This window comes from Orycteropus afer, unplaced genomic scaffold (genome assembly GCF_000298275.1).
Source record: "Orycteropus afer afer isolate SDZICR_OR568_19922 unplaced genomic scaffold, OryAfe1.0 scaffold00253, whole genome shotgun sequence".
Classification (NCBI taxonomy): Eukaryota; Metazoa; Chordata; class Mammalia; order Tubulidentata; family Orycteropodidae; genus Orycteropus; species Orycteropus afer.
This window is the reverse complement of record NW_006921840.1, coordinates 3,264,933-3,278,106: the sequence shown is the minus strand read 5'-3', so window position 1 is coordinate 3,278,106 and position 13,174 is coordinate 3,264,933. Positions and strand designations below refer to the sequence as shown.

Sequence of the window (13,174 nt, the reverse complement as noted above, 5' to 3'; positions counted from 1 at the left end):
AGTGTTATTTCTATCACCAAGGCCAAATTTTCCAACTACTGGTGATTCTTCTTTGTTTCCAACTTTTGCATTCCAGTCATCAGTGATAATTGGCACATCTTGATTGCATGTTTGGTCAATTTCAGACTGCAGAAGTTAATACAAATCTTCAATTTCCTCATCTTTGGCTTTGGTGGTTGGTGTGTAAATTTGAATAACAGTAGTGGTTTTCCTTGTAAGCATATGGATATTATCCTATCACTGACAGCATTGCGCTTCAGGATGGATTTTGAAACATCCTTTGTGATGATGATTGTGGAGCATAGCATCTTAGAAAGACCACAGAAGAATTCACGCATTTGAATTGTGGTTTGGCAAAGAATATTGAATATACTGTAGATAGCTAGAAGAACGGGCAAAACTGTCTTGGAAGAAGTATAGCTAGAATGTTCCTTAGAAGCAAGTATGGCCAGTCTTCTCTTATACTTTTGTCAGAAGGTACCAATCCCTGAAGAAGGATATCATGCTTGGTAAAGTGGAGGGTCAGTGAAAGAAAGGAAACCCTCAACAAGATGGACGGACACAGTAGCTGTGACAACAGGTTCAAGCATAGCAAGGATTGTGAGGATGGCGCAGTACCAGGCAGTGTTTGGTTCTAGTGTAGATTGGGTCACTATGTGTCAGAATTGACTCAGTGGCACCTAATAACAACAGCATCTTAGCATCACAAATTCAGAACCTGGAGGAACCTATGATATTTTCTAGTTCTGTAGCATCATTTTTCAGAGCAAGACACCCAAAGGTCATAAGGATGTAGGGGTTTGTCCAGTGTTTCAGATGACATTATAATACCAACGACTGGCCAACACCCAGTATTTTACAAAAACCTGGTATTTGTATCATTCTGTAATCCTGCCTTTCTTTTTAAATCCCCTAGTATGCACTTAATAAAATAAGTTGACAAGAGCCAAAATAACGACCATTATTATATCCCACCTGAATTTAGAGACCATTTGAAGTATAGGTTCGACACATTGAACACCAGTGATCGAAGACCAGATAAGTTGTGGGATGACATCAAGAACATCATACTGAAGAAAGCAGTCATTAAAAAGACATGAAAGGAAGGAAAGACCAAAATGGATGTCAGAAAAGACTCTGAAACTTGCTCTTGAACATAGAATATACAGTAAGTAAAGCAAATAGAAGAAATGCTGAAACGAAAGAACTTAATTATTCTTACTATTCCAGCTTGGCTTCCTCACTCTCCTGGGAGTCCCCTGGAAACAAAGACCCTGGATTTCAAAGCATGCTTGAGAAGACAAAGTAAAGTATTGTAATGAAATTTTCACAGTCCTCGAGTTAGAAAACCAAAAGGGAAGAACACGTTCGACATTTCTCAAGCTGAAAGAACTGAGGAAAAAATTAAAGCCTTGACTTGCAGTATTGAAAGATTCTATGGGAAAAATAGATGTTCTGGTAGCATGGTGGCTAAGGCACTTGACTGCTAACCAGAAGGCTGGCCTTTCAAACCCACCAGCCACTCCTTGGAAGGAAAATGGGACAATCTACTTCCATAGTGATACTGCCTCGGAAACCCAAGGAGGGGTCGCTATGAGTCGGGTCTGACTCAACGGCACATAACAACAGCAACAACAACATGGGAAAAATACTGAACGATGCAGGAAGCATCAAAAGAAGATGGAAGGAATATATTGAGTCATTGTATCAAAATGAATTGGTTGGTGTCCACCTATTTCAGGAGGTAGCATGTGATCAAGAACCAGTGGTACTGCAGGAAGAAGTTGAAGCTGCACTGAAGAAACTGATGAAGAACAAGGCTCCAGGAATCCACAGAATGTTTCAACAAATGGATAGAGCACTGGAGGTGCTTACTTCTTTATGCCAAGAAATTTGGAGGACAGCTACCTGGCCAACTGACTGGAAGAAATCCATATTGTGCCCATTCCAAAAAAAGATGATTCAACAGAATTGTGGAGATTATTGAACAATATCATTATATCACACATGAGTAAAATTTTGCTGAAGATAATTCAAAAAGAGTTATAGCAGTATACTGACAGGGAATTTTCAGAAATTCAAGGTGGATTCAGAAGAGAACATGGAATGAGTGATATCATAGCTGATGACGGATCTTGGCTGAAAGCAAAGAATACCAGAAAGATGTCTACCTGTGTTTTATTGACTATGCAAAGGCATTCAGCTGTATAGATTATAACGCATTATGGATAACATTGCAAAGAATGGGAATTCCGGAACACTTAATTATTCTCATAAGGAATCTGTACACACAAATAGGCTGTCATTCGAACAGAACAAGGGGGTACTGTGTGGTTTAAAATCAGGAAGGGCTTGTGTCAGGGTTGTATCCTTTCACCATACTGATTCAATCTGTATACTGAACAAATAATCCAAGAAGCTGGACTAAATGAAGAAGAACACAGCATCAGGATTGGAAGAAGAAAGAACCATTAACAACTTGACATACGCTCATGACACAACCTTATGTGCTGAAAGTGTAGATGACTTGAAGCACTTATAGATGAAGATCAAAAACTACAGTCTTCAGTATGGATTACAACTCAACATAAAGGAAACAAAAAGCCTCATAACTGGACCAGTAAGCAACATCATGATAAACAGAGAAAAGATTGATGTTGTCAGGGGTTTCAGTCAATACCCATGGAACCAGCAGTCAGGAAATCAGATGTCATATTGCACTGGGTAAAGCTGCTACCAAATACCTCTTTAAAGTGTTTAGAAGCAAAGATGTCACTTCGAAGGTTGCACCTGACCGAAGTCATGGTATTTTTAATCACCTCATATGTGTGTGAAAGCTGAACAGTGAATAAGGAAGATTGAAGAAGAGTTGATACTTTTGAATTGTGGTGTTGGCAAAGAATACTGAAAGTACCATGGACTGCTAAAAACTAACAAATCTGTCCTCAAAGAAGTGTACCTAGAATGCTCCTTGGAAGCAAGAATGGCCAGCCTTCATCTCACCTACTTTGATCATGTTGTCAGAAGGGACCATTTCCTGGAGAAGGATGTCATGGTTGCTAAAGTAGAAGGTCAGCAAAGAAAGGAACTACCCTCAATGAGATGGATTGATGGAGTGGCTGCAACAACGGGCTTAAACATAGCAAGGGTTGTGACAATGGTGCAGGACTGAGAAGTGTTTTGTTCTGTTGTACATAAGTTGGAGCCAATTCGACACCACCTGACGACAACAGCAGTGTACACGTTAAAATATCTCATTAATGTATTATTTCTGCTAGTTGCCTTCTATTCTTTATCCCAATAGTTTTTCTTCTTTATAATCATCAAAAGACAAGGGGCTCATCAGCTATGGCCTAGACATCCCTATTCTCTGGGATGCCTTCCCTGACCTTTTCCTGATCTGGGCTAGGGCTCCCTGTAACCTGCTACCAGGTCCTCTGTGCTTCCTGTGCAGGACCACTGACAGTGTGCTGGCTGTCTGGCCAGTTGTATTCCCCATTAAGCACTAAGCTCTGTGATCTCCTCCTTACGAGGAAAAGCATGGGCCCTGGAACCAGACTACAGAGGCTAAATCATAGCTCTACCACTAACTAGTCATGTGTTCTTGTGCCAAGTGACTTAAACCTCTCTGTGCCACCACTTTCTCCCTGGTAAAATGACCATAATAATAGTATCCATTCAAAGTTGTGAGGACTACATAAAATAATACTTATTTAATACTTGAGAAGGTGCTTGGCATGGAGGAATCTCATATAATATTAAATTTAATTAATTTTAACTCTTATTAAGAGACCTGGTGGCACAGTGGTTAAACTGCTTAGCTGCTAAGCAGAAGGCTGGTGCTCTGAACCCACTAGCCACACCAGCTGATCCACTGGAGAAAGATGTGTCAACCTACTTCTGTAGATATTTAAAGCCTTGGAAACCCTATGAAGGTAGTTCTTCTCTATCCTATAGGGTCACTATGAGTCAGAATTGACTCAATGGAAGTGAGTTTGGTGGGCTTTTTGTTTTGTTTTGTTTTTAGCACTTATTATTCTCTCTTTTCATTTTTATCCAATGCTTAGCACAGTACTTGGCCCACAGTAAGAACTCAGCAAATATTTGTTGAGCAAATGTCTTTGTGTCTGTCTTTGAGGTCACACGGAATAAATCTAATGCCTTTTCCACACAACAGTACTTTGTTAAGTGATGGTTCCACGCAAGATGTATAGCATGTAGCCCTCGTCCATAACAACGCCAGACAAATGTATAGCCAACAACTACTGCAAATGCTAAGTAGAAGAAAACAACTAGCTATTAATATATGCAAATTTTATGGAAAACAACATACATCTTCTAGATGCATCCCTCATTCATTAACCTCATCATAAGTACATGGAAGTCGCTTTGTAGAACATCATGAAATTGTAGAACTGAAAGAGTCTTGGGAGATAATATCCTTTATTTTAAAAATAACAAATATGTTGAAAATCAATCAAAGATAGTGTGCTAAGGGCTGTTGTCATATTTCATTAAAACATTGGGCACTGCATTTCTTTAAAAATATTTCTTAGATATGAAAAACTGTAAAGACCACCTGGGTTGTTAACAGATGTCATTTCTGTGAGAGAAGTCTGGTGCCATGAAGGCTTGTTATGAAACCTGTGTACTTTATTTTTCTCTCCTCACCCAACTGTGCTTCTTTTAGGACATACTATGGCCAAGCAAATACATTACACCAATAAAAAGAAGGACCCTTTAAAATGGTCACCTGCTTTTCATCTCTTTGAAATGGCATTGAAGCTTTGTAAGACATCAGCAATGGAAGAACATGAGGTAGAAGCTGAAATTCTTTTTCAGAAAGGTAAAATGTGCCTGGAATTCAAATTATGATAAAGTTCATGAAACTTATTTTTCTGTTAACAATGAGCTTCTGGAAAACCTGGGCATTACCTGTAAAGGGCTCGGTGACGACAAACGTGTTGGGACTCCTGCCAGACTCAGTTTTAGAGAAAAGACCACTGCTGATTTCAATTTTTTATCTAGCAAGAAAAAAAAAAGTACTATTTAGCTTTTTTTATGATTATAGTTATCCCTCCTTACGTGAAGTTTTATATTTCGTTCAAAAACGTCAGTATTGGCTACATAGTTATAAATAATGTTACTTATATTATGCTTGGCAGATTTTTTTTTTTTTTTTTTTCTGTATTATAACAGTACTTAAAAAACAAACAACCAAACCAACCTCACTGTTCTTGAGTCAGATCTGACTCATAGCAACCCCTCCTTGGGTTTCTGAGGCAGTATCATTGCAGAAGTAGATTGCCCAACCTTCCTTTCGAGGAGTGGCTGGTAGGTTTGAACCGCCAGCCTTCTGGTTAGCAGTCAAATGCCTTAGGCACTATGCCACCCACTTAAAATAAATGGTATGTTGTTATTGTGTGCTGTCCTGTCAATTTTGACTCATGGCGACCGTATGGAACAGAATAGCACTGCCCCATAGGGTTTCCAAGGCTGTAATCTTTATGGGAGCAGATTACCAGGTCTTTTTTCCCACAGAGCCACTGGTGGGTTTGAACCACAGACATTTCAGTTAACAGCTAAGTGTTTACCTGTGTTTATTATACAACACATATTTACTACATTTATATTATTTTCCTGTAGCCATTTTATCCATGAGAATAAGAATGATGGTGATAACATGATTGCTGCCATTGTTTTAAGTACCTACTAGATACCAGGTGTTGTAGTCAGTGTTTTACATCTCAGATTGCTCGTTAAGGTAGAGATGACTGATCCCAGTTGAAGATGAGGAACATGAGACGCATACAGATTAAGCAGCTTTCTAAAAGCCAGCATCTGCTAAGTGATGTCGGACATGAATTCAATTCTGATGGGCTCTGTGTTCTTTCTGCATCTTGTTTGATACCTGTGAATCCTCTTAAGAGTGATTATAAGATTTTCTTCTCTTACTCTTTTTGCTCTCTATGGGCCTCTCCAGTGCCTACCCTTGAAAGCCACAGCTCACGTAAGGGTTGGGAGATGTGTGGGAGGTAGAGCATTTCCGTCCCTGTGATGGTTTTCCAACATTTGCTGACCTTTTGCGATTTTGTTTTTAATGGAGATGTTTTCTGTTATCTTTGTGATGGTAGGAGAACAAGTAATATTAATATAGGAAAAAGGAGTGAGAGGGAGAAGCACAAAGTAAGGAAGTGGAAAGGAAAAATAAGATGGAGAACAGTTGTGCTGGAGAAACCAAAAAGAATCTATGACTTACTGTCCTTGCCTAGAGTCTCTCCACTTCTACTAACTGGAGGCAGGGGAGCCATTTGCTGGGCAGTGCTGACCAGTCCCAGCCCTGGGGACTCCTGGTCTGATTACCTTCTAGCAGGAAATACACTCACGGACAGCACACCCAGTTTCTGAATTTCCAGCATGAATATTTGTTTGTAAGTTCTCACTGATATTAAAAGGAAAAATGCATCTTTGTATATCTTTTTCTTCTTCCAGGCAAAATAGAACGTCAGATATTGACAGACCAGAAATCTCCACATTTCCAACTTGAGAGTTTATTTGAAGCTATACAACTAAGCCTGAGAAATGATCAAAACTCAGGGTAAAAAAAAAAAAAAAAAGTTAAAATATCTTTGCATTGTTGTAGCAAAGTGTGTGTGTGTTGATTTTAGCCCTGTTTTCTGTTACAACATCAAATATTTAAGGCTGGAATGAGGGAGTGGCCCCTTCATGTCATGCTAGTTCACTGGGGTACATCTGTCCAACAGGTTTACTGACTTATTTCCAAGCACGTTACTCTTGGCTCTGACCCAAGGCTTCAGTAGTGGTGGTGGTGGTTGTTGTTGTGTGCCATCGAGTCAGACCCGACTCATAGCGACCCCTCCTTGGGTTTCCGAGGCAGTATACTATGGAAGTAGATTGCCTTATCTTCAGTAGTGGTAGTAGTTGATAATGATCATTACCATGATGAAATACGCTTCTAGCATATACCCAGATTTCCCATCTATCCCAGGATTACAGCTCTCATTGCTTGTGAAATTGTTTGGAGAGGGGATTTATGTGAATATTCACTCTGGTCATCAGCAAGAGGGGTGATCAACTTAATTCTGTATAAAATTCCCCTCAATATTGAGAATAAGCCCCCATTATTATTGCTGAAGTGATCCATATGGCCCCAGCTGACAGGTTTCATAGTGAACACAGACAGAGCCAGTTCCAAATCATAGCTTTCTGCTTAACCCTATGTTTCTCTTTCAATTTCAATTAGTGTAGGAGGACAGATAGGAACTGGTATTCAAGGTGGGTTTCCCCAGTCTTGACCTTCACTTCTTTATAGTGCCTTTTATGCTGGAATATTCCAGAATGATGTCAAGGGTGGGCTGCATAGCAGTCATAGCACGGAGTATTCCCACCATAAGACAGGTAGAATACTCAGCTCTCATCAAGAGCATCCAGTCTATGGGGAGGAAGATGCTGGTGTCTTTGGCCAAAAATGCTATGAAAAGAGGGTGCATTTGGGATCTATGCTGGTTTTGACTGTATTTTCATAAGGCCAGAAATTATCAACAAATAATTTAAAATACTATGAATAGTAAGGCTATTTAATAAGCATGATGCTGTATCATTTTAGGTTGATAAGAGACTCCTACCTAGAAATTGCCCTATTATATTTTCATCTGAGAAGGCCAAAGAGCAGACTTTCAACATCACCATTAACATTTAAGGTAATAAACTGTCTTATTAGAAATTATAAGTTAATGGCCATTGAGCTTGTTATTTTGGTAACACTGTGCTATCAAAATAATGAGAAAGATTTTCTTGTGTGACTTGGAGAAATTAATTTCATTTTTTTATTGTCACTCTTGCATTTAGATACCTCTTGGGGCATTTCCTGGAAGGCCCTGGAAATAGATTTCATGTAGACATTTATGCCTGGTAAAATGTTATCTGTGAAATGTCAGTGCATGTGAATACTCTAAGGCAGTAGATCATTAGTATTGATCAAGAAATTGAAGGAAATGAAGTATTGGTTAAGCAGATTGAAAAATAAGGTTTGCAGTATTGATAGGGTATATAACCAGATCAACTCTTGATATAGTCATTCATTCATCACGTATATATTGAGCAGGTACTGTGACCCAGGCATTATTTTAGAATAAGGGGATAAAGCATGTCCAAGACAAGTGTGTCCTTGTTCTCTTGGAGTATATTTTCTTGTAGAGAGAGACAGACAGTAAACCAATAGAGAAAGAAAGTAGGAGGAGGAAAGGAAGAAGGGAATGAAAGAGAAAGAGGAGAAGGGAATAGGGAGATGATTTAAGGTAGTGAAATTTAGACTTAATAATAGCTTGAGTTGATGGGACTGTGATCAACTATGGTGAGAAGAGGTGATGTTCAAGGTGGGATCCAAAAGGGGTGGAAGGGGGAGGGAGCTACACAACTAGCTAGAGGTGCAATCTAGAGTCGAGATACCAACTGCCACTGAATCGATACCGACTCATGGTGCCCCCATGTGTGTCAGAGTTGAACTGTATTATATAAGGTTTTCAATGGCTGATTTTTTAGAAGTAGATCTCCAAACCTATCTTCTGAGGTGCCCCTGGGCAGATTTGAACCACCAAACTTTCAGTTAGCAGCTGAGTGCCTAAACTGTTTGAACACCACCCCACCACCACCACCCCCCAAAAAATAACTCATTGCCATTGAATAAATTCCAACTCATAGTGAACCCTTTTGTGTTTCTGAGGTGGTGAATCTTTATGGAAGAAGAGTATCCAGTCTTCTGCAGAGTGGCTGGTGGCTTTCAACCACCAATCATCTGGTTAGCAGCCAAATGCCTTAGGCACTGTGCCACCAGAGCTCCTTGTTTGTACACCCAGAGGCTCCTTAACCTAGAGTAGGGCCTATCAAACTAAGGTGCACCAACTTCTCTAGGGATCTTATGAAAATGCAGATTCAGTAAATTGGGAATAGAATCTGAAGTTCCATTTCTCACAAGCTCCCAGATAATGACACTGCTGTTGGTGTGTGGCCCACACAGGAAAATTCAGAATCTAGACTGAGAGAACTCATTAAGACAGGAATAAACTGAGTGGGTTTTAGGTATGCAATCCCAGTGATTACTATTTTTTGTTTTCAAATTTCAGTAGGCTTTTATATTTCATCCTAATTGAATAATCCTTTGACCCTAAGAGATCTTTTCAGAAAATTTTCATGTCAAATTTCTAATTTTTGACACAGCATAAATATATTTTAATACCTTTAGGCAAACATACTTTCAATCAGTTGAATTATTCATGTGTAGCTGCCCTGGGTGGATAGCAGTTATTTTTTTAATCTAAATGATTACAAACTAGAAAAACTTACTTTTTGTGGTGTGATAAACATGTTTATTTCCAGTAAGAGAGAGAGAAAAAAAAAAACAAAAAAAAACTGCTTTGTTTTCATACCAAGCGGCAATGCAAATTAATAGGATGATAAGATAGCAATACATCCCCTTTTGGCCTTTACTGGAGAAGTGGTTATAATTAAGAGTTTGAACAAGTTAGGATTTAAACAAAAAAGAAGAGTATAATTCCATACAATATGAACATTATTATCTGTATATCATGATATAATATAATTATTTTTGCAAGTCACAAAATTACTAACAGCACAGAAAACAGCCCCTCCGCAAAAATACCACATTTCATCCAGATGCATTCAGACCATTGAAATATTATGTTTGAGATTTGTCCCAATAATGACAGTGCATTATAAACCCTTAAATGAAAGCACTGTTTTTTCACTTTCATGGTGCGCCCATACTGCCAAGTAAGCATAGCTTTGGCTTGGATTTGCATACTTACTTCATGACAACTCTCACTGGGTGATTTGAGGCCCCTCTAAGACTTGGTTTCTACATTCGGGAAATGGAGATGGTTATAGTTACCTCTTAGAGTAGCTGGAAGTAAACAAGACAAGGGCGGTGGCACATTAATAAATATTGAAAAAATGAAACTATTACTATCTGTTATGTAATTTTGGCTAATCATCTTGGTTCTTTCATTAGTATTTTGTATATAATAAAAAGTCAGTAATTGTTGATTAAATTCACTTGACTAATTCTTGAATATTCACTTATTTTTTCATTAACCAAACACTAAGTTTTATATGCCAGGCATATTGCTATCTTTTCTAAGGAGCACAGAGTACAGCAAGAGAGAGAACTAATTACATTGCCATGTGAAAAGGGCTGTAATCAAGGTATGTTATGGTAGAGAAGCGGAGCAAATAGGCACTCCTGAGTGTTTTTGCAAATAACGTGTTATGTGTTCTTTTGCAAACTGCACAAACCCCCTCACTATTTTGTTTCCTAGTGTGCGCTATGTGTGTTACATGTATGTGCACAGTATTTACATGGACACATTATCTGCAAAAAAGTGCAGTAATTCTGCTTCAGGAAATGGTGGAGAAGGCTTCACAGATGAGTTGTGTTTTGTAGCATGAATAGGAGTTTTCCAAGTAGTTAAGTTGGAGGAGGACAGTCCAAAGGGAGGGATCAGCAGGTACCCATTTTAAAAAGAAATTTATTGAGGTATAATTTTCATACCATGAAATTTAATTGTTCAATTTACGTATTTTGAATAAATGTAAAGAGTTGTGCTGCTATCCCCAGCATCCATTTTTAGATGGTTTCCACCATCCCCAAAAGATCCCTTAGGCACATTTTTAGTCGGTGCTCATTCCTACACCCAGACAACCACTAATCCGCATTCTATCTCTCAAGATTTGCCTTTTCCAGACATTTCATATAAATGGGATCATACAATAATTAGTCTTTTGTGTCTGCCTCCTTCACTTAGCATAATGTTTTTGATGGTCATCCGTCTTATAGCATGCATCAGTAGTCCGTTCCCTTTATTGCTGATTAACATACCACATTTTCTATATCTAATAATTGAGAGATATTTGAACTTTTTCCAGTTTTGACTGTTTATATGGATAATGCTGCTTTAAAGATTCTTGTACAAGTTTTTGTGTAGAAAGTGTTTTCATTTCTCTTTGATATGTACCTAAGAGGCTATAAAAATTAAGAGGAATTTCTAGATTATATGGCAGTTCAATGTTTAACCTTCTGGGGGGTCTACCAGAATGTTTCCTAAAGGGACTGCATCATTTTACATTCCTACCAACATTTTATGAGAGTCCCAGTTTCTCCACATGCTTACCAACACCTATTATTATCTTTTTTTATTTTTTTAATAGCCATCTAGGGGTACAAATGGTAACTTATTGTGATTTTGATTTGCATTTCCGTCATAGCTAAAGATGTTGAGATCTTTTCACATGCTTATTGGCCATTTTCTTTATTTTTCAGCCTATCCCAGACTTTAACCCCTTCTCCCCTCCCATTCCTGGTAACCAACAACAAAAGTTTCCTTCCATGTATAAACTTTTCCCTGACTTTTTACAACGTGGACTAATGCAATTTTTGTCCTTCTGTGATTGGCTTATTTCACTCAGCATGTTCTCGGAGTTCATCCACATAATGCAGTGTTTTGCAGATTCTACGTTATTCATTAGGGCTGCATAGTATTCCATTGTGTGTATGTGCCACAGTTTGTTTATACATTCTGCCATTGATGGGCACTTAGGTTGTTTCCTTCTCTTTGCTCTAGTGAATAGTGATACAATGAACATGGGTGTGCATATGTCTGTTCATGTCCTGGTTCTCTCTTTAGAATATATACCTAGTAATGGGAGTGCTGGATCAAATGGTACTCTCTTTCCAACTTTTTAAGGAATCGCCATACCAATTTTCACAGTGGTTGTATCATTTGACAGTCCCACCAGCAGTGTATGAAGAGTCTCAATCTCTCCACATCCTTGTCAGCATTTGTTCTTTTCTGTCTTGAACTGTGCTATTAATGCTGGGGTGAGATGATATCTCATTATTGTCTTGATTTACATCTCTTTAATGGCTAATGATCATGAATATTTTTTCACGTGTTTGTTGGATAACTGAATATCTTCTTTGGTGAAGTATCTGTTCATGCCTTTTGCCCATTTTTTTAATTGGATTGTTTGTCTTTTTGATGTTGAGGTGCTGGAGTTTTTTTTTATAAATTTTAGAGCTAAATCCTTTATCTAATATGTCATTGCCAAATATTTTTTCCCATTCTGTAGATTGTCTTTTTACTCTTTTGGAGAAGTCTTTTGATGCACATAAGAATTTAATTTTTAGAAGGTCCCAATCATCTAGTTTATCTTCTGCTGTTTGTTCCTCTTGGATTATGCTTGATAGTCTATTTAGGTCAAAAATTAGGACTCCTAAGTTTGCCCCTATTTTTTCTCTGATGAACTTTATAGTTTTAGGTTTCACATTTAAGCCTTTGATCCATCTGGAGTTAGTTTTGTTGTATGGTGTGAAGTACGGATCTTGCTTCATTTTTGTGCAAATGGATATCCAGTTTTACCAACACCATTTGTGAAAGAGATTTTGTCTCCCCATTTAATGGACTTTGTCCCTTTATCAAAGATCAGCTGACCAGAGGTCAATGGATCCATTTCTGGGTTCTCAATTCTGCCCCACTGGTCTATGTGTCTGTCACTGTAGCAATACCAAGCTGTTTTGCCTACTGTGACTGTGTAGTAGGTTTTGAGATTGGGGAGTGTGAGACATCCTACTTTGTTCTTCTTCTTCAGTAGTGCTTTGCTTACACGAGGTCTCTTTTATTTCCATATAAAATTAGTGATTTGTTTTTCCATGCCTTAAAAGAATGTTGATGGAATCTGAATTGGGATTGCATTGAATGTATAGATTGCTTTCAGATGTATTGTCATTTTCACAATGTTCAATCTTCCTACTCACAAGCATGGTATGTTCATCCATTTATGTAAATCTCTTACAGTTTCTTGAAGTAATGTTTTATAGTTTTCTTTGTATAGGTCTTTTGTGTTTCTGATAAGATTTATTCCTAAGTATCTTACATTGTTTATGATGATTGTAAATGCTACTGATTTTCATATTTCCTTTTCAGAGACCTCTTTGCTGGTGTAGAGGAATCCAACTGATTTTTTTTTTTAAATTTTTAATTAATTAATTTTTTTTATTATGATTTGGGTGAAGATTTACAGAGCAAATTCACTTTCCATACAGCAGTTCACATATACTTTGTCTCATGTCATTGACCAC

At 38.0% G+C, this 13,174-nt stretch overlaps 1 protein-coding gene across 1 annotated transcript in view; it reads left to right on the top strand.

Annotated features, from left to right (window-relative positions):
- CFAP54 (cilia and flagella associated protein 54) overlaps nt 1-13,174 on the top strand; it is a 602,528-nt gene that overhangs the window by 431,102 nt on the left and 158,252 nt on the right. The window contains 3 exon segments of the mRNA XM_042782173.1: nt 4,691-4,846; nt 6,493-6,598; nt 7,628-7,721. Of these exon segments, the coding sequence (XP_042638107.1) occupies nt 4,691-4,846; nt 6,493-6,598; nt 7,628-7,721 (356 nt within the window).